This window comes from Papio anubis, chromosome 4, assembly GCF_008728515.1.
Source record: "Papio anubis isolate 15944 chromosome 4, Panubis1.0, whole genome shotgun sequence".
Taxonomy (NCBI): Eukaryota; Metazoa; Chordata; class Mammalia; order Primates; family Cercopithecidae; genus Papio; species Papio anubis.
The window spans coordinates 34,878,008-34,899,239 of record NC_044979.1 but is presented as its reverse complement, the minus strand read 5'-3'; the positions used below and the strand labels follow the sequence as shown (position 1 = coordinate 34,899,239).

The 21,232-nt window shown below is 33.8% G+C and overlaps 1 protein-coding gene across 2 annotated transcripts in view; it reads right to left on the bottom strand.

Annotated features, from left to right (window-relative positions):
* Positions 1-978: 978 nt before the first annotated feature.
* The window catches only part of WASL (WASP like actin nucleation promoting factor), a 66,892-nt gene continuing 46,638 nt past the window's right edge, over positions 979-21,232 (bottom strand). For both annotated transcript variants that reach the window (XM_031665211.1, XM_031665212.1), the window contains 6 exons: positions 15,564-15,732; positions 14,791-14,833; positions 13,688-13,841; positions 11,331-11,851; positions 7,996-8,104; positions 979-3,609 (listed from right to left, as the gene is read on the bottom strand). In XM_031665211.1, coding sequence (XP_031521071.1) covers positions 3,548-3,609; positions 7,996-8,104; positions 11,331-11,851; positions 13,688-13,841; positions 14,791-14,833; positions 15,564-15,732 — 1,058 coding nt within the window. In that variant the 3' untranslated portion in view covers positions 979-3,547. The remainder of the gene's footprint in view (positions 3,610-7,995; positions 8,105-11,330; positions 11,852-13,687; positions 13,842-14,790; positions 14,834-15,563; positions 15,733-21,232) is intronic.

Sequence of the window (21,232 nt, the reverse complement as noted above, 5' to 3'; positions counted from 1 at the left end):
CCTAACATATTCATAACAGTGTACTATACCTTTCCCAGAGGCTTCCTTAGAAAGCAAAGTTGTTTTTTTTTTTAATCCATGAATAAATGAATGCTGTGTTTTGGAGGTGAGACGTGACAATGTCAATAAATGTGGAAAGTAAAATTTCCCAACATTTCCATAAAGGTTTTTCTAGTGTACTATAAATAAGCCTTATCTCTATACTTGTCCTTTAGGAACTCTGTTTCTAAAACAAGAGTTATCTTGGGAATCCCCTTTGTTCATTAGATAAAAATGATGTGACAGAAACAATTCTTAGGCATATTTCACTTCTCTTTAAAAAATTCTTTTAAAAGTCTAATATATTCTTAAGTGTTCACATTTGCACAACAGAAACAACTTTTATTTAACAGAATGTATTACTCTTGAAATAGTTGTTAAATTTGGCCAAAGCTCTTAAGTAATTTTGTAGCATCCTACACTCTGAATTCCGCAACTCAGTTTAATCTTCAGACACCCACTTGTTCCAGTCAGTGAAACAGAAAATTCTATTTATCAAAAACACAGTTTCCTGTTTAAAATGAGCACCCTCTTTGATATAATTTATTAAAAGCTACTTATGTCCCATTACAAGCTGCTATATTTGGCATTTATTGAAACTACCAGTAAACTCCAATATCATTATGATTTAGAAATCTTCAACATTTTTGGTATGTGGCAGAGTTCCAAACAGTTTGACCTTGCAATGTGAATGCTCTGTAAACCACAGCAGTGGCTTCTAGGGGAGCTGCTGAGCAGCTGTCATGTTTCCCAACAGAACAGGGTGTAACATTCTTCTGCTTACCATGTTTATTTAATGGCACACTCTAACTCTCAGGGCATGCAGTCTGCTGAAAACATCAACCATTATCATTGATTGCTGTGTACCCTTCGCTATACAGTTAAAAAACATTTAAACCTATTTGACTCTTTTGACAATAAATAAAACACATTATTTTATACTATTTGGGTCAAATTAATTTTATTATGCTCCATGATGAATTGCCACCAGTGCAACATCCTATTCACTATACATTTCAAAAAAAGAATTCACATACTAAACAAAATTTCAGTTGTTTGAAAATGAAATGATTGAAAGTCTTTATGAATCTCATACATACAATATGTGGCTAGCTGAAATTGTCTATCACGTAGCATTTAGATATAAAAAGCCTCATGCTAGTTTGTTAAATGCAAAGGCTACCAGACGACCATTTAGCTGGAGAATATACAGGAGGCTTTCAGACAACGCACAGGTATAGTGCTGCTCACAGTGCAGGATGGTAGAGGACTGAAACATGCAACCTTACGCCTTACTTGGTAAAGCAGATTTAGTCTTCATGCCTGGACTGAACTCCACAGCTGCTGTGTTTCAACCGATAGTAATTTAGACTTTTTGCAACAACAACCAATGTCTTTTTTTTCTTTAAGAAAAAAAGAGTAAACCAATTACCTTTGGCAAATTATATGTCCATTTTACATGTTTAAAATTGTGCTTCGAATTCAAAGAATGGATACTCTCTGCTGAGAGAAGCTCCTGATAAATATTTATTACCACCAAAGTTAGCTGGAAAATCTAGGATTTATTGGCCAAAAGTTAAGATCTTAAACTGGCCTTACCCTGAAGACATTTCTAGGAAATTTAAAATGTTTTTTATATTGTCAAAAAGAAAAAAAAATTTTTAATTAACATTACTTGAAATAAGTATAATATCCCATTTAACTTTTGTACAAATTCCTGATTTTATTGGTTAGTAGTTGTCCAGCCTCATCTGCACCAGATTCACTGAGCTCAAGCCACAATAAAAATGATAGTAAGTAGAAAAAGGTTTCTAGCAGCAGAGGGCACTGTTGTTGCAAGAAACAAAAAGTCTAGAATCTTTCCCATGTGCTTAAATTACTCTTGCAAGAAAGATAACATTCTTTGAATAACTTAACTATTTTACTGCACCACTTACTGCTTTCAGCAACAAAACCTTTTAAATTATTTCTTATGATAACTAGATGCATGATCACTAGAGATTATGTAATAAATGGTTAAAATTCAAGCCATATCTTGCAGGTCCAGCCTGTCAAGATCTGCCAATACTAGATTTTGGTCGGTACAATTCTAGATAGCGTAATTTTTAGTTGGATATTGTGACTATAGTAATGAAATACATTTGGAACTACATTATGCATATGACTCAATGTGAGAAAAATATGTGTCTGTATTTAAATCAGATAATTTTCTACCTAAAATTTAAAGTAGGTAGGTATGACAATTAGCATTATAAATATGAAACAACCACCTTTAGGCAGATTAGTGTACTGTAGAGAGGCAAAGAAACCCTACTTTTAACACACCATTTAGTATGCATAACAAATGTGCAGGTTGTAAAGTTTTATCTTTAAAAAAAAAATCTATCATTCAGTTATGTGTTCCAAGAAATTTGACATTGGGACCACCAATCTTAAGAAAAATGTAACCCTTCACATGCTATTTGACAAAAACCCTCAAAAATTATCAAAATAAATGCATGTTAGGTTCTGTGCTTTGATGCATATCTTTGCCAACTAGATTAGATTTTTATGGTTGGTATTTCTGAATACCTCAATCCACACAAAGTGCAAAATAAAAATGCTAAAATTCCACAGTATTTTAGTACTATTCTGATTTGTACAGTATTTTTAACCAAATATTGGAGTAATCATATTATTTCAGTTCATGTAGAATGAAAACTACTCCCTAAATCCCCCAAACTCCAACTTAAATTTTGTTTCAGAGTAATACCAAAAAAATTTTCACAAATTTTGCCAAAAAGAGCCTGCCACATTTGCTACAGCATAAAACTCAGTCAATAACAAGTATGTAAGGGCTCCTTATGATCCCAGTCTGCAAATACCACTGCTATACCAATAACAGGCAGTATTGCTGTAAGAGGTGTGTTATTCATCTTCCCCACTAGTATCTCTGTAGTGATTTTACGTAGAGCATATTGCTAAAATTTGAGAAACTGCATCGGTGTAGTGATATCTACAGAACTGTGCAATGTATCAGCTTCAACATTCATATGTAGCGTTGTATTCAAAATAAAGGGGCTAAAGAAACTAAGGTTTGCATCACTTAAAAAAGAATGTAGTGCTATACTAGATTTTTTTTTTTTAAGAAAATTTAGGTACAGAAAAAGTAGGGTATGAAAATAGTGTTTTCCTTCTGGCGTTATAAGTAAATTACATTAAGGTTTTTGTCAGTCTCACATATAATATTTAAACTCCCTTGTTGATGGAATGAAAAATATTCACAAATCAAGTGAGCATCCTGGTGTAAACTTGCACACAATAACAGGGAGTAGCTTTGTAGAGGATTACGACAAACCTTTACAGATTAAATGAGGTATTGCACAGATTAAAAAAAAGCAAAAAAGGCAACAAAAATATACAGCAAATTGGTAGAACATTTACATGATAATTTTACAGAATCCACAGACAGAAAGTAGAGTTTAGTATTTCACCTTAAAAATATATATATATATATATAATATATAGATCAGTCTTCCCACTCATCATCATCCTCAAAATCTTCTTCATCATCTTCATCTTCATCTTCATCTAGAAGAAAATAATCAAGACAATTAAAACATATGCATAAATAAAATGACATTACATAATTCTTGGGTGGTTTCTCCAATTATTTAACTCCTGAAACACAGATAACGTGACTCCCAGAAGAATCCAGTTACTAAAACAGTTTAAAGTGAATCTAAAGAAAAATATTTATAGAGTATGATAGTAAACTAAAGATTAAAACAGGCCTCAGAAGACAACGGTTCTAGTTCCTTAACATCTATGTGACAAATTTCAACCTGTTAATGTATAAAATCACATCTGGGTTGACCTGTCACAAATCCAACTGCCTTCTTGTACTCTTCACGTGGATTCTCAAACTCAAAACTTCTAACTTTTATTTCCTTCCCCAATCTTCTTTTCCTGCTCCATCCTGGTCCGCTCCATTACAATAAATGGCATCACCATCCTGTCACATCATCAGGCCAAAAACCTAGAAATTATTACTACTTCCTCCTTTTTCACGATCCAATTATCAACCCTGCTCTTTTTCACCTCTTTCACTGCTACTCTCCACACCACCATCACATCCTGCCTGGATTATTGTAACTCTAGAGTCTATCTGACTCAGAGCAAATGGAGTGATATTATTTAAATTCCAAGTTTAAAAAATATGTTGCTACCCTTCTTAAAGTCCTCCTGTGGCTACCACTGCTATCTGAATGACGTCTGACGTTATCTCCCTCCACAAGATCCTACATGATTTGCCCAGATATAGTCTCTCCCTCTCCCCAAACTTTTCTCATAATGCACTCTCCATTCAAGTCACTCTCTCTAGTAAGATGGTCTCCTTTCTATCTCTTAAACTTACCAATCTTATTCTGGCTTTAGAACTTCTGCAGTAGCTATTTCTTTTGTTAAACTGAATCTTTTCATCATTTAGGAACCATTCAAAAACTACTTCCTCAGAGAGGCCTTTCCTGACCATCATATGTAAAGTACAGCCCTTCCCCACAATCAGTAACTGCCTATCCCATTTTATTTTCCTCATATCACTTAACTAATATCTAAAATTATTATACTTTATCTATTAAGTTCCATGACAGCGGGTACCTTGCCTACCTTATTTTTCACTGTATCCTCAACACCAAAACAGCGCTACGCATCAGTTGTTCAATAAATATTTGTTGAAGGAATATTTAGATGTCATCAGATTTTATAAGCATACTTCTATATTATACTGACTTTCCATATTTAACCTCTTTATATACCTATATATAAAATATGTATAAATATATATGCTATATATAAATATATATACATTTATATATCTATACATACAGGACCCATGAAGGCCAAGTATATAAAGTGAGACAGTAGCTGAGTAATTGTACTTGGTAATGATAAAGAGCCAGTAAGACTGCGTGACATATGTGTGGGTTACATGTACAGAACACAGAACCATCTTTTTCTTCTATTTTTCTCCATATAAAATTGATTGTGTGAAGGTAGTATTTGAAGAAGTACTGGAGTTGTAGTATTAGAACTTGAATAACAGAAGCCTGAGAGAGGCAACGTTATCTTCTCTTAGCCCTAAACTAAGTTGTTACTTTTACAACAATAATTATTATTTATTTATTTAAGTCTGATGGTCAGCTCTAAATTGTTACAGAATTTATTTGGAAAGGAGTTCAATTGACTTCACGTTAATTTTTGTGTTTACTTTCTAGCAAGGGAAATAATTTGCTACTAGCTTATGCTAGACATGCTTCACAAAATTTACCTGGATGAAAAGCATCAAAGACACCCAACTATGCTGGCATTACAGAGTGACAAAAGACAGAAACTTATCAGTATCTATGGTGAAGAGGAAGATGTAGCTAATAATTCCATCATCATGTACTACCACAGAAATACTAATAGTTAAAAGAAATGGGTCTGAAAATAAGTAAAAACCATCCTATATTTTCATTATATTAGCATGACTATTATATATTATTTAAAAAAAAAAAAAAAACGTATTGTAGGGAAATAATTAGCAGAACTCACAGATACCAGCATAGAATAAATGCATTTTCAGAATCATGTATCTCACAGAAGCCTTACATTTCTTATGAATGAATGAAGACCTTTCTTTATCTCTTCCTAGCAAACAACCTCTAAACAAAAGCTTGAGATTTTTAATCTCATTCCTGTGACATTACTATGACATAAAAAATTCAGGCAGTTTACCTCATCTGTGAGGATTAGGGCTAAGAATTTAGGCAATTTTCACTGTTTTTAGAGTTTGCTAAAGAAGACTATACCATAGATATAACCTTAACTTTAAATACCATGTGTCTATGTATATCCTACTGACGTGTAATTTAACAATTCAGACCTCTCCTGTGACTTCCAGACTCATAACCAAATGCCTACTCCAGATCTATAGTTGAATTAACAGGTATCTCAAATTTAATATGTAAAACCAAACTCCTAATCTTCCCTTTCAAACTTTTTCTTCCTAAGTCTTTCCCCTTTCCAGTTGTTCAAGTCAAAAACCTTGGAGTTATCTTGCACTCTTATTTTTCTTCAACTTTTTCAAACCATCAGCAAACCCAGTGATCTCCACATTCAAAATATAACTAGTATTTAACCACTTCTCATTGGTGCTATAAACCTGGTTCAAGTCTCCATGATCTCTTGCTTGGATCATTACTATACCTCTGCTAAAAATCCTCCAATGGCTTCCCATCACATTCAGAATAAAAGCTAGTGTACTTCAAGGGGTCTCCGACGACTTCTTGTATTTCATTCCTTACTATTCTTTCCCTCCGTCTCTTGCAAGCTCCCTGATCTCCTCATTGTTTCTCAACCTAACAGACTTTATATTTTCTGTTCTTTCCATCGGATACACTTTCCCTAGTTTTCTACATGGTTCACTTCCTGAACTGCTGGTCTTTTCTTAAATGTCACCTCAGTTAGGCTTTATCGTCCCTTATCATTCTTTATCATTTCAAAATGAACCTCTCTCTCTCTCTCAACAGCCTGCTCCCTATTTCCCTTTCCTGTTAGACTTTTGTCCTTAGTTCACGTCACCATTTAACATACTATACATTTTTCTAGTTTGCTTTGTTTACTGCTTGTCTCTCTCTCTCTCATTAGACCTAATGCATGTCGATGAAGGAAGGGACTTCTGTTGTTTTGTCAAAATTTTATTACTATTCCACAATAAATATTTATCTCTATCTCTGTAATGGAACAAATATGCCTATTTAAGGAAAACAAACATTGCTCAAGGATCTTAAGACATGCACATCCTTACAGAGAAACAAAAGGAAGATAACATTTATTGAGCACCTACCATGTGCTAGGCAATCTGCTGATTAGTGATATACTATTTAATTCTCACATCTATATGCTTTGTGAATTCTCTGAATGTAACAAACAAGAAACTGAGGCTCAGAGATTAAATAAATCTAATAAGAAGAAAGATCTGATTCTAGCACATTATGTTAGAGAAGCTACTTAGCAAACCTTAACCACTCCAATCAGCAAAACTCATATTCTTGTCCTTTCTTTAAAGCAATATTCATTTATATGGTGGTATGTATATGTTTAACAATAACCTCAGAATAGGTACTGGTTTATTCAAATCAACCTTTTAGAAAATGATAAAGGTTTAAAAAAGGTCAGTATTCTTTAGCAAACTCTAGAAACAGTAAAAATTACTTAAAATTCTTAGTCCTAATCCTCACAGATGAGGTAAATAGCCTGATTTATTATTATTATTTTTATTATTATTTAATTAATTTTATTTTTTTGAGACGAAGTTTTGCTCTTGTTGCCCAGGCTGGAGTGCAATGGTGCGATCCTGGCTCATCGTGACCTCCACCTCCCGGGTTCAAGTGATTCTCCTGCCTCAGGCTCCCGAGTAGCTGGAATTACAGGCATGTGCCACCACGCCGGCTAACTTTTTTGTATTTTTAGTAGAGACGGAATTTCTCCATGCTGGCTGGGCTGGTCTCGAACTCCCAACCTCAGGTGATCCACCCGTCTCGGCCTCCCAAACTGCTGGGATTACAGGCATGAGTCACTGCACCCGGCCCTGAATCTTTTATGTCACAGTAATAAGATCTGAAAATCTCAAGCTTTGTTTAGAGGTTGTTTGCTAGGAAGTCTATCAGCATTTCCTGATATAGGAAACAAAACGGTCAATATTCCCAAAGCTGTTCTTTCAATTTATGGCTATGGCTGTGGTGGTGTTGCATTTGTTAAGTCTCAGACTAGTCACAGAGGCAACAACTTTTTAAAATACACCCTAGAGCCCATATCAGTAGTTACTCAATTAGCAGAGAGAAAGCTAGCAAAGACAGTCATAAAATAAAAATAACAGAATGTCATTCAAATTTATTAAACACACACACTCTCTGTCTCACTCTCTCTCTCTACCTGAAGAATGAATGGCTTTGCTCCTTTTCTGCATCACTTCCATTAATGCACCCACAATTCCTGAAGTGGGTGCAGGTGTTGGTGGTGTAGACTCTTGGCCATCAGACACCTTGGAAAAGAAAGTTAGCAAAACTCAGTAATAAATCTTTAGCAAAGAATCTTTGTCTCCAGAAAGTCCTACTTTCTTAGAATGACTTATTATCGTAAAAGACAAAAAAGATATTAAACTGGCAAGTCCAGGACAAGATTAATTAAATTAACAAGAAACAAACTGCTGCCTTAAAGATATTATTCAAAAATATTTCCTTTCCATCTTAATGTATAAGCCAACAATACATTTCTAAATCTATGTTTATATTCAGATAACAAACCCTCTCCTGAATAATACTTGCTGGGTTACTTCTGTTTATTCCAGCACACACAGACTTAGACGATCAACTTTAAAGCTATTATCAAGGGACTTCAAGTTATAAACAGAGGGTAATATTTAGACTCAAGTTGTTACGTGGGAAGCACACTGAAGATATTGAAAAACAACTGTAGAAACTTATGTTTGCCTACAAAAATTCAGCTTTACACCTTTATGTTATATTTATACCTTCAAAATGAACCTCTTTTCTCATAGTATATAATTTCTTTTTAAGGAGATGAGTTGAACAACTTTCAAAATGTACCTGCCTCACTAGGCAAGTAACAATCCCTAACTGAAGTACTTCCATCTGTGCCAAAGTGCATTCAGGAAAAAAAAAAAAAAATTATCACTAAAGATGAAACAGCACAGCTGTACTAAATATTACTTATGTTTTAATACATATATATATATAAAATATATATTTTTGAAATTCTTAATCATTTCCCAAAGACAATTATTTTATTAAGACAAACTTCCCATTTTTGATCTGTATAATTCTTCCTCTAATGCTGCTTTTTCTTCCTGGAGTAAACACCTTTTTTAAAAAAAATTCACAGTGGTTCCCCCTAAGATACAGATTCATTCCTTAGTATTTTGGCTTTAAACATTATGTATTAATTATTTCCAGTATAGAAGTACCACAAATGAAAAAAGATAACACAGAGTTTCAGAGCTTTGTATTTCTGTACAAGGCTCTCAGAGGTACAACAGCAGTAGGGACATTTAGACTACCTTTAAGCAATGTGACAATGTAAAGTAGAGAGCACAAAGCAGAAGTGAGCACACTGTCATCAAACACATTTTTTGAAGTGCTTACTTGAACAAGGTACTATTTGAGGTACTGAAACCATGGAATTCAAAATATATGTGAGTATTGAATACTTCCTACTAGCTCTGTAAAGTAAATCCATGGTTTTATGTTAATCATATTCATCACAGAATAAACTGATGATTTACTCAAAAAATTTAAAGAAACACAGCCATAGAAATTTCAACCACAAAATGGTCTTTTTTAAAAAAATAACAAACTCAGATTACATGTATAACATGCCAATAGTTCACTGACTATGCACTCTATGATTGCAATAAATGCAATCAAAAGGAAAGTGATTATTTAGGATAAAAATGGCCCCCATTCAACACTTAGAATAGAAAATATTTTTCTTTCTAAAAGGTACTTACACATCAATTAACGGGTTTTTCTTTTTGGAAAGAAAGGGAGCGTTGGGATGGGAGAAAGTTATGGAGAAAGTAAATAGAAAATTTAACTCTAACTTTTTAAAATAAATGAGGATACAACTTTATTCATTAAAAATTTAAAATCACCTTATTATAGCTAAATGAGAGAAAGAAACAAAAGTTGGTTTGTGAAAAGGAAATAGAAAAGGGAAAACAAAAAGGTAGGTTAGGAGTGGGAGTTACGGGAATGAGAGTGACACAGGAACTAGCAGAGATTCCAAGGCAAAAGCTGGGCTGTGGTCATTTTGACATTAACTCTCCCCACTAACCACTCTTTAAAGTTCTTCAACTGCTTCTGACAGATCTTTAGTCTGATCTAAACGGGGAAAGAGAATAGAGATGATTGCTCATAGGTTTAAGTGTCATCCTGAATACATATAAAGAAAAGAGTTAGATATATTTTAAAGATCAGAGTCTTCTTAAATCTATGCTAATGTTTACACGTTTTCATTCAATTAGTTGTGCTTCCTATCTATTACTCTCCTTTTAGACAGTTTCTGAGATCTAGAAAGCTACTTTAATTCCTATACTGGGAAATAATTTTCAATTAAAACATCCTCTGTCGTCTCCGTTTACTTCACAGAAAAAAAACCTATCATCCATGACCCGCCTGAAGTCCTGGAGAACGTGTTATAAAAGGCTCCAAAAGACGTATGTAAATGTAGACAGGTCAGGCTCAAGGATAGGAGTAAGCAAACTACAGCCCATGGGCCAAATCCAGTCTGTTCTTGTATTTTTTTTTTAAACTATCTAAAAACTAAGCTTGATTTTTACATTTTTAAATGGCTGATAGAAAATAAGAGTATTTTTGATATGTGAAAGTTATATAAAATTCAAATTTCAGTGTCCAAATACAGTTTTAGAACACAAGCATGACCATTCATTTATGTATTGTCTGTGGTGCTTCTGTGGTAAAACAGCAGAGCTGAGTGGTCACGACAAGAGGCCATATTGCCTATATAAGCCTAAAATTTTACTACCTGATCCTTTATGGAAAAATGTTTGCTTAACTCTAAGATTAAATGACCTGTAAGATTAAATGATTACCTCATCCAAATCAGATACTCCTAAATTTATTTGCCATCACTGTCAGAAATTCTATTACAACTCTTTCAATTTTTTTGAGTCTGATTCTCTACTAATCTAAATTTTAGAACATGAAAACTCTGGAACATGATTTAATTTTCATAGAGCTACTAGTTTAGATTTCCTAAGGAAATTGGTTTCAAGTAGGGCTATTTTTAATTCTCATAGCTTAATAAGGATTTTTCTTTAAAGTGTCTTTTATTTGAAAGTAAAGTCTAGAACAAGGAATTGCAAACATACTGTAAAATTCCATTCATATGAAGTTCTAGAACAGGTAAAACTAATCTACGGTGATTAGATCAGTGATTGTTTATGGAAAAATTAACTGGGAAGAGGTATGCAAAACCTTCGGGGTGACAGAAATGCCCTACATTTGCATATAGAGATAGGGGTTACATGGCTATAGAGATGTATCAAAGCTGAATTAAAACTTGTGCATGTCATTGCATGTAAAAGTATTTTTAAATTTATAGGGTTAAGAATGAATTAGCAAGAGAAAAAAAAGAACGAATACACTTTTCAAAAATGTCTTTCAATAAATTACTTTAAAATTTCATCATGATAGAGGATCTAAAATGAAAAAAAAAAGCTTACTTACAGACTTTAGTTGGATACCCTGTCGTATCTGGTCTAACAGTGCATCTCGTCCAGAGCAGGACACTGGCCGACTGTTCTGCTCCACTTTTTTTAGCTGAGCACCCTCTCTAATTTGATCTAAAAGAGCTGCTTTGTTTCCTGCAGTAGTTGGAACCTGATGGTCCCCGTCAGAAGGCAGGCCAGTGGGGGGCGGTGGCCCAGGTGGAGGCGGAGGTGGAGGCGGTGGGGGTGGTGCCACTGGCCCTACCCCCAACACAGATGGAGGTGGTGGTGGAGGCCCTGAAGGTGCTGAGGAGGGAAGGGCTGGAGGTGGAGGAGGGTACATCCTATTTGGCGGTGGTGGAGGGACTGCTACACTTGGCCTGGAAGGAGGCGGTGGTGGAGGTGCAGCTGTGGGAGCTCTTGAAGGTGGTGGGGGAGGAGCGCCTCTTCCCCTGGCAGGAGGAGGAGGAGGACCTGAGTTGTGTGGAGGGGGAGGAGGAGGAGGTGGCCCTCCCCTTGATGGTGGTGGAGGTGGTGGTGCTGAAATGCAAACAGAAAAACAGAAGGCATGCTTTTTTCTTTTCATAAACATCATATTGAAAAGTAATTCATTTTAACATGTATAAAAATCAAATATCAAAAAAGGGCCTCATCTTTGCATTTTATTTTACAAAGATACCTGAGCACAGATGATATCTCACAAATTTTTTTGAAAATTGTCAGCCTAAAGATCACTTTCTTATTGGTTCTTAAAAAAATATGAGCTAAAACAGAATAGTTCACTTTTTAGGAATTAGTACAGTTCCGAAAGTAAGGGGAATAAATTTCTACTTTACAAAATAATAACAAAATATACCAATGAAATTAAACATTTTGTTAATTCGCATTATTTTACATTTTAATAAAAATAAATGAATACCTTCCCTCTTTAAAAAAGAATCAAGTACACTTATTTTTTTTAAATAAAATCAATTCACATTCAGAATTACAGTGTAGTATAGCTTAACAGAATTCATTCACATTAATCTGCGCTAAAGTCCAAATATAATGCTTTCCTTTCAAAATGTAAGCCTTTGTCATCTAATTTACATTTGTACTTTCATAGTATAATGTCTGTATCTCTAAAAATAGTCTACAATTCTAGTAATGGCATTATGGGAGGTTGGTTGCTACGCTGAAATGCTCAATTACTTATTCCAGAGACATAAACTAACGGGTTATTAACAAATTAACTGAGAATTTCTATATACTGCAAAATTGAAGTTATTAACAAAAATTACTATTATTCTAGCAGTCAGGATGTTAGCATTCTTATTCTACATCAGTAAAAATGAAAGATATAACATGGCTGAGCATGGTGGCTCATGCCTGTAATCCTAGCACTTTGGGAGAGCAAAGCGGGAGGATCACTTGAGGCCAAGAGTTTGAGACCAACCTGGCTGACATGGAAAAACCCCGTTTCTATTAAAACTATAAAAATTAGCAGGGTGTAGTGGTGCATGCCTGTAATCCCAGCTACCTGGGTGGCTGAGGCATGAGACTCCTTTACATCTAAATATACTGAGACCAGTACTGGCATAATGTTTATGAACTATATGAATCAATCAATCAAAGTTGAAATGAACACTGGCAGTGAAAAAGACACAAGTAAACCGAATGCCTAATCTAAAATGACTGTTAAGTTCTTCAGAAGAATGTTTTAACTGGAGCTTTTGCTTGACTACACTATTATGAGTACGCAAAAGCTAGGAAGAAGGAAAGAAAGCAGTCCTAAATGAACAAGGTAGCAAAGAGATGACTGTTACATTGGAAAATTTAGAGTATTTTATCTGCATTTTACTGTGCTAATTATTAAGACAAAACTAAAATACAAGGTCCTTTAAAAGAAATATCAAATCTTAAAAGGTTATAAATTGTGCTCTCAGGTACAAAAGAAAATTTTATACTTTATCCAAGAAAAAGGATTTGTATTTCAAAATTAATAGAAAGTTTACATTATTTATATTCTGAAAATATATTACTAATTAGAAAGTGATTATATTTAAATTACTACTTCTGAATTACAATAAAATCTGGCGATTTATAGGACTCCTTAAGTAAAACATTTAGGCAACTATAAGTTTTTACTTTAAAATAGAATAGCTGGAAGATTTTGTATGGATTTTTATGAATAAAGACTTAATAAACAAAATCTTGTAAAGTTTTTAGTTAAAATAAAATAATGTTAAGACGTAGTATGATGGGCCACATTTGTTGTCCAGACACTTCAACACTCTGCTCAAGGAAGAGTTCACATGTATGAATGTACCTGTTTTCCATGAAACTGACCTCAAAAGATTAAAACAAAACAGAACGCTGAATAGAGATAAAAGTTACCTTGCCTTCGCAGTTCATTTTTAACAGCTTCAACACCTCCTGTTTTTTCAATAAAGTCATATATAACTTTTGATGTTTCTCTGTCTTTAAGTTGTGCCTCTGAGATTCCACACATATCAAAAAGATTCTTCAATTCTGGATCCAAATTATTCAGCTACAAAACAAAGTAACTGCTAACTATAAAAATATATCCCAATTAAAAAAAAAACATTAATTTTAAGGCTCATCTGTGTCCTTCTGAAATTATTTTGCCTTTTTAAACTTTTAACATGCTTATATTACTTACATGCTAACTAAACAATTTTACTTAAAAAAAACTGAACAGATAGATTTCCTATTTTCTTCTTCTTCTTTTTTGTTCCCTGCCTTCAAAAAGAGGGCATCTCATCTAGATTTCTATTAGCCTATTCATGATTCAGACATCTCCAATGCTCATGTGATCTACCTTGTCCTAAGTATGTATGTAAAACCAGGAATACACAGACAAAAAAAGTAAATTAATTTGAAAATCTGAGAGCAAGGATCTTCCTGTAATTCCAAGCATAATGCCCAGCACAAGGAGGTGCTCAGTATGTTTGTAGAGTTAACACTGCAGCTATGACAAAAATAACCAAAAAGATTCTTTACTCCAATCATAAATAATACCTCTTTAAAATAACGTATCCAAACACTGATTAATTTTTGCCAGCAATTTCACAGTGCTACAAAACAATGGCAAAACTGCCAAAAAGAACAGGAGAATGAAAAGATCTAGAGAATTCAACAACTGAATATTCAGATACTACTTTTTAGTAATTTGGTATACATTCCCCTGAAATTATCACTTGGCAGAAATGATTTTCTTCTCTTGGCTTTCAAAGCACAAGGATTTTATTTATACAGCGTATAAAGCCAAGGTACACAAACCTTGGTCTAAGTCTTTAGCAACTTAGTCATGAATGACGGAACAATAATATGGTTTTAAACCTTAGTCGCATACGTACATAAAACACAAGCACATTCAAACATATACTAGACACCACAAAAATGAATTTAAAAAAATCTAAAATAGGCCAATACATTTCCACAGAGCTATAATGTACATGATTTGAAAACATACTTACATCAAAGCCTGTATTTGGATCCCAACCAACATGTCCAATGTGCCTAAAGTAGAAAATAGAAAAAAAACAACAGAAAAAACAAAATGCATAAAGGGCATTATAAACACAATATATATGAAATCCAATCAACATTTGGCTTTGAATTTTTGGCCTGAACTAATAGTTCTCACAGACATAACCATATTATGATAAAAACTATGTACAAAGAGTCAGAAGAACAGGATTCTAGCCCTGACTCTGCTACTAACTGAAACTTAAAATCTTTGTACAGTCTCTCTCAGCATCTATTTACTGAACTGTCAAATTAGCGTAAGAGTCCAAGCATTATATATATGACCGGATAGGGTTTCATAATGAGCTAATAAAATAATGCATATGAAAATGTTTGAAATATGTTATATAAATACCAAATGTTTTTACTGGCCCTAGGGAGTATCTGTACACAATTCCTAAATGCTATTTTTAGAGCAAAGTGAGAAATCGTTTTTATGTTCAATAATTAGTTGAAGAAGCAACTTTATCTTATTTTTCTTTTCTCATAGTTGAAAAAGTAAATAAACTGTAAGATTCCAAGAACATCTATTGAGCAGCTGCCTTAAAAAAAAAAAAAAAAAAAAAAAAACTCCAATAAAGTGCATAGTTAAAACAGTATCCAAGTGATGAATGTACACACCCTCCCAAAAAGAAAAGAAAATTTTCTAACAAGTTAAAAATCAAGAACAGCAATGAATAAATCAAAAGTGAAGATAAAAACAACAAAAGAACTGTCTTACTGGAAATTGCTTGGTGTTCCTATATCTGCCTTGGTTAATCTCTTCTTTTTAGCTTTTCCTTTTTTCTTTTCTTTGGTATGGGAGATGTTGTTGACTTGTGGACCATAAAATCTATTTGTTGTGATTTCTGGATTTTTTATGTCAACTGTAGCCATGGGTAGATTAGGACCTGCAAATAAAACCAAATTATGTAGAAAGGATATAATTTAACAATGATATAAAATCATAATTTACAATTTAAATTTTTTTTCTGAAATAGGATCACTTCATTATAAATTATTTATATTTTAAACTTCTATATTTTTCCATAAAGTGCTGCCTAAATTTCTAAAATCTGTAAGTTCTTAAAGACATTAGTGTAGATGCACTATTTCAAAGCAAACTTACATTTTTATACCATTAAATTTCATAAAGAATATGAACTTCCAGCTAGAATTTAAATACAATTAGTCTAATCTCTTAAATTTTGATTATGATAGCCTCATACCCAACACATCGCTCAATGGTAAAGTGAAACGTATCTTATAACAAGGATAAAGAAAGTAAAGTAAGTGTCTATTTTGTTTTAAATTTAACAAAGAAATATAGGCTTAACTCTTTGTTTCAACTCTGTTAGTCAAGAGGAAAAAGGATACTTAAAATTATTACTACCATTTGTTCCAAAACTGACATACTTAAGTCAAATGATCTTTTCCCCACCAGTACGCATACACCTTCACTATCAGAAGTATAGAATTCAAAAACTTAAAATGCAAAAATTCTTAAAGCACTCATCTTGTGCAAGAATCAACAGTAAAAATATCAAAGGCATCTTTCCATATTATTAACAGTATCTTCAGAAGTGGTACTAAATGTAGCACAAAACTTGTCTTACAATTCAAAATAAAATTCTTGACCTTAAAAGTATGAAAGTTTGATTGTGAAGCATTCAACTGAAAAATTTATTAAAAATTCAACTAAAGGGCAACGCATGTTCCTTAGAGATCCTATTTTTATATGTTTCTCTGACAAATCCTCCTATGAGGCCAAGTTCCTCTGAGGTGACTACATTAACGACCACTTCCAAAACATATGAAATACTATCATCGTTGTGTAGAAAATAATTTAACACAGCACACTTGAGACTGCTCTTCTTAGAAAGGACCACTTGCAAGGTTGGCCCTCAGTTGACCATTTGGGAAGTTGGATTTCAAGAGGGTTTCCACTATTCCCTGATAAGGTGGGCTTTTTGTGTCTAAATTGTTTGTGCTAACATTGCATTTTATGTTGAACATCTACTTTCCTTCTGGGAGTCTGGAATCTTGGTAAGTGCAAGGCAGGGGAGACCTATGTAACCAGCCCCCAACAAAAACCCTGAGCACCAAGTCTCAAGCTTTTCCTTTAGACAACATTTCACATGTTGTCACAATTCATTATTGGAGGAATTAGGTGCAACCTTTGTGACTCTACTGGGAGAACTCTTGGAAACTTGTGTGTGGTTTTTTTTATGAACTTCATCCCATGTATCTTTTCCTTTGCGGATTTTGTTTTATATGTGTTTTCACTGTAATAAATGTTTGCCATGAGTACACTTATATATTGAGTCCTGTAAATCCTTCTGGTGAATCGCCACCTCTGAGGATAGTCTTGAGGATCCCCAACATAATCAATAAATGGCAAACAGAAATCTCAAGGATAATGTATATTAGGTGATTCTTAAAATCCAATTTGACTGTAATTCTTTAATTATGCCCCAAACCACCAATGTATCCTACTTACTAAAATTATCTGGAAAAAAAAAAAAAAGAAGTTTATTTACATGGGTAAATTGTATATACCCTATTTTCTCCCAACTCTACTATTAAAGATAAAACAAAGCTAAAACAAATTTATGAAAGCCATATCACCTTATCAAAAAAGTAAATAGTCTAAAAAGGTATATTTTTAATATCACCAAAATTCAACTATTTTCCCTTAATATTCAAATCCTATTTATATATAGTATGTTAATAATCCTAAAGTTTTAGTTATAATTTTATTCAAAAATTCCATAGGAAGTTGCTGATATTGATAAGAAATAATTTTTGGAAAAAATGAGAGCTAGTGAATAATATGCATAAAACCATTAAAAGCTTTTTCAGTGCCCAGGAATAATCTGAAAAATAACTAGATCAGTGAGTAAAGGTGAGTTAAGCAGTACAGAATGACCTGAAAGGCTTATTAGGAATATAGGATATGAATTTTCAAATTTGCTCAGGCATCAGATTTTGGCATTTACACAGTTGTACAAAATAAGGACTTACTGAGAATACCCAGAATGTGGGGGCTAGAGGGTTGAATTGGGATTACACTCAGACCTTCACAGACTTACCTGGTGGTCTGCTTTCACTTCTCATTCTTCCCTTTCTGCCCTCTCGCTTATCTTTACCAGTCAGTATCAGCAACACCATCCACAATAAGGATGCTACAAATTACTTTTAGCTTCTTATCTTTATATCTTAATAAAATTTAAGAATTAAGACAAAATTAGGAGTATCAGAATTAGGTACTCCCTGGCCAGGCACAGTGGCTCACGCCTGTAATCAACACTTTGGGAGGCCAAGGCAGGCGGATCACGAGGTCAGGAGTTCCAGACCAGCCTGGCCAATACGGTGAAACCCCGTCTCTAATAAAATACAAAAATTAGCTGGGCGTGATGGTACGCGCCTATAATCCCATCTATTCAGGAGGCTGAGGCAGGAGAATCACTTGAACCTGGGAGGCTGAGATTGCGCCACTGACTCCAGCCTGGGTAACAGAGCAAGACTCTGTCTCAAAAAAGAAAAAAAAAAAAAAAAAAAAAGATTTAGGCACTCTCTTTATTCATATGACTTTTCCTGAACTAAGTATTCAAACAGCAACTACAATCAGACTCACCAGTAAAATATAAAAACAGAAAACAACAAAAATATTTTCTGCCACTTTAGCTTATGTAAAAGCCATCTATTATACTATAGATGATTAGCAATGGAAACAGAGTTGGATAAAGTTAAGTTTAATGATTTAAATTATCCAAGCTAGTACATTTTTGGAAAATCAGTTTCTTATAACCTTGATTTATAACTCACTAGAGAAAGTAATTCAGCTGTCTCTGAAGAAGATTCAAGAATGAAGATAGGAACAAAATATAAGTGATATGTGAAACGAATAACAATGTTTAACTCATACCGTAATCAGACTGTGTTTTCCCTCTTCCTCTACCCAAAAATCAGGTATGGATATATTATTATGCATCAACATTATCTCTTTAAGTCACTATAAATGAATTTCGTTAGTAGTAGTTAAAACATTATTTTAAGTAAACCTATAAAGAAAAATCCATATAATGGAGATATATAGAAAATTAGTATTAGATGGGAAATTAAGAGTTTCTTTTCAAAATCACCTTTCATTTTATTAATGAAAATGAAGGACAGTAAGAGTCAGGGGATCTTTATAAAGTCACACGATTAGTGACAGAAGCAAACACGTACTCTGGTATCTTGGTTCCTAGTCCACTACCCTTCCAATTAACTATTTTACCTCTTTTATTTTTGAGATGGAGTCTCGCTCTCTCACCCAGGCTGGAGTGCAATGGCGCCATCTCGGCTCACTGCAACCTCCACCTCCTGGGTTCAAGCGATTCTCCTGTCTCAGCTTTCCGGATAGCTGGGACTACAGGTGCATGCCACCTAGCCTGGCTAATGTTTTGTATTTTTAGTAGAGATGGGGTTTCATCGTATTAGCTAGGATGGTCTTGATCTCCTGACCTTGTGATCCACCTGCCTCGGCCTCCCCAAGTGTTGGGATTACATGTGTGAGCCATCGTGCCTGGCCAACTATTCTACCTCTTACACAAAAGTCGAACTACAAGGTGGATGACATTGCTAATTTTACAAATGCCATAATACACTCTTTGTTTACCAATTTATCAGTTTTCTTGGTCTATAGTCCAACAATTCATTATTCAATAAATATGTACTAACAACTCACAGAATTTAGAAAAAAATGGAATTCTACACATTCAAGAGGTTAGGTACTTGGTTATTTCTGTTGACAATGGTTATTTACTACTTTAGGGTTTGAAGTGTTAGGAAATAAGTTTAAAATGGTATTCTAAAGCCAAATTAAATACCTGTTTCAAGTGACACACTAAAAAAAGTGAATACCTGTTTAAGGTATAGAGTCATTTTTAAAATAATGTAAAGTATATGAAAGATTTAGTAACAGAAATATGTACTCAAGTCATTTCTAATAAAGTTTATTCCATTTATGAAATTACACTCATCCTAAGAACTACTATGTAAACATATAATGAAGGGGGGTTGTTTTCCTTCTTTTTTCAAAAAACAAATGACAAATTATCTCCTGATTAAGGACAACTGTTGCAGGAAAATGTTTTTAAATGTTCCTGTGAACAGACATGTCTAATTTTAAATCTAAAAGAACTCAAGTTTCCCATTAATTACATAAAAAGCAAAGAAGCCTCATCAAGGTATAAAACAGTCGAAAAACAGGTGGCCTAGAGGCCTCTGATGTCAAGCAGTCACGAAGCTGGGAACAAATCATTGGAAAGCATATATGCTAAAATGTGAAATTGACCAATAAAGAAATTAGGAGTGAGGAAGATACTGAATTGCATTTTAGGAATGTATGTAAATTCCACAGAAAGTATCTTTTTAATAATTAAAATTTGAAAAGGTGTGGTAAACTGATAATCTAATCTAAGTAAGGATCTGAGACAAAGCACCTGCATGGCTACTGGAGGACATGGCACAGGGGCCCACTGCCACCTAGTGGTGGTGCACCAAATACAGTCAAGTAATAATGCTGCCTCCCAAACAGTGGTCTCCACTTAGAGGTGAAAGCAAGGTAGTTGAAAGCAAAGCAGTTTTAAAATATTACAACTTGTATTGATAATTATTTATTTCATTTTTTATTGTGTATTAATATATTAATTCCATATTATATGTATATTTTATAAGTATACAAGTATGGGCAACACATGCTGTATAATTTTGCCCTTTAACAACACTATTAAAAAAAAACCCCTCCACTTATTTGATAAAAGAAGTCTGAAACCACTGAGCCAAATGATTAAAACTAAAGATTAAAAACCAACAGCCAACTCAGAGAAAGAAACTACATTTAATTCTAAGTGGGTCTCTTAGTAGGGATAATAAAATTATGAAACACCACTGTTACATAAAGAGTTTTCAAATTCTATCTATTCATGGAAACTAGGTGCCTCTTCAGAAATTCATTTTATAAATATTCACCCCTCCATATTCACAGTTCCATGTCCATGCATTCCACATCCATGGATTCGACCAACTGTGGATTAAAAATAAAAATGGATGGGTCCATCTGTTCCGAGCATGTACAGACTATTCTTGCTATTATTTCCTAGACAATACAGTATAACAACTATTTACCCAGCACTGCTTCTCAGCGTTTTGGCTAAGATCAAATGTACCTAGCATTTACATTGTATTAGGTTTTATGAGTACTCTAAGGAGGATTTAAAGCATATAGGAGAATCTGTGGTTATATGCAAATACTATGTCATTTTGTATCACAGACTTGAGTATCAGTGAAGTTTCCTATCCATGGGGGGATCCTGGAACTGATCCAACATGGATATATGTATTTACAACTTTAATTATATTGTT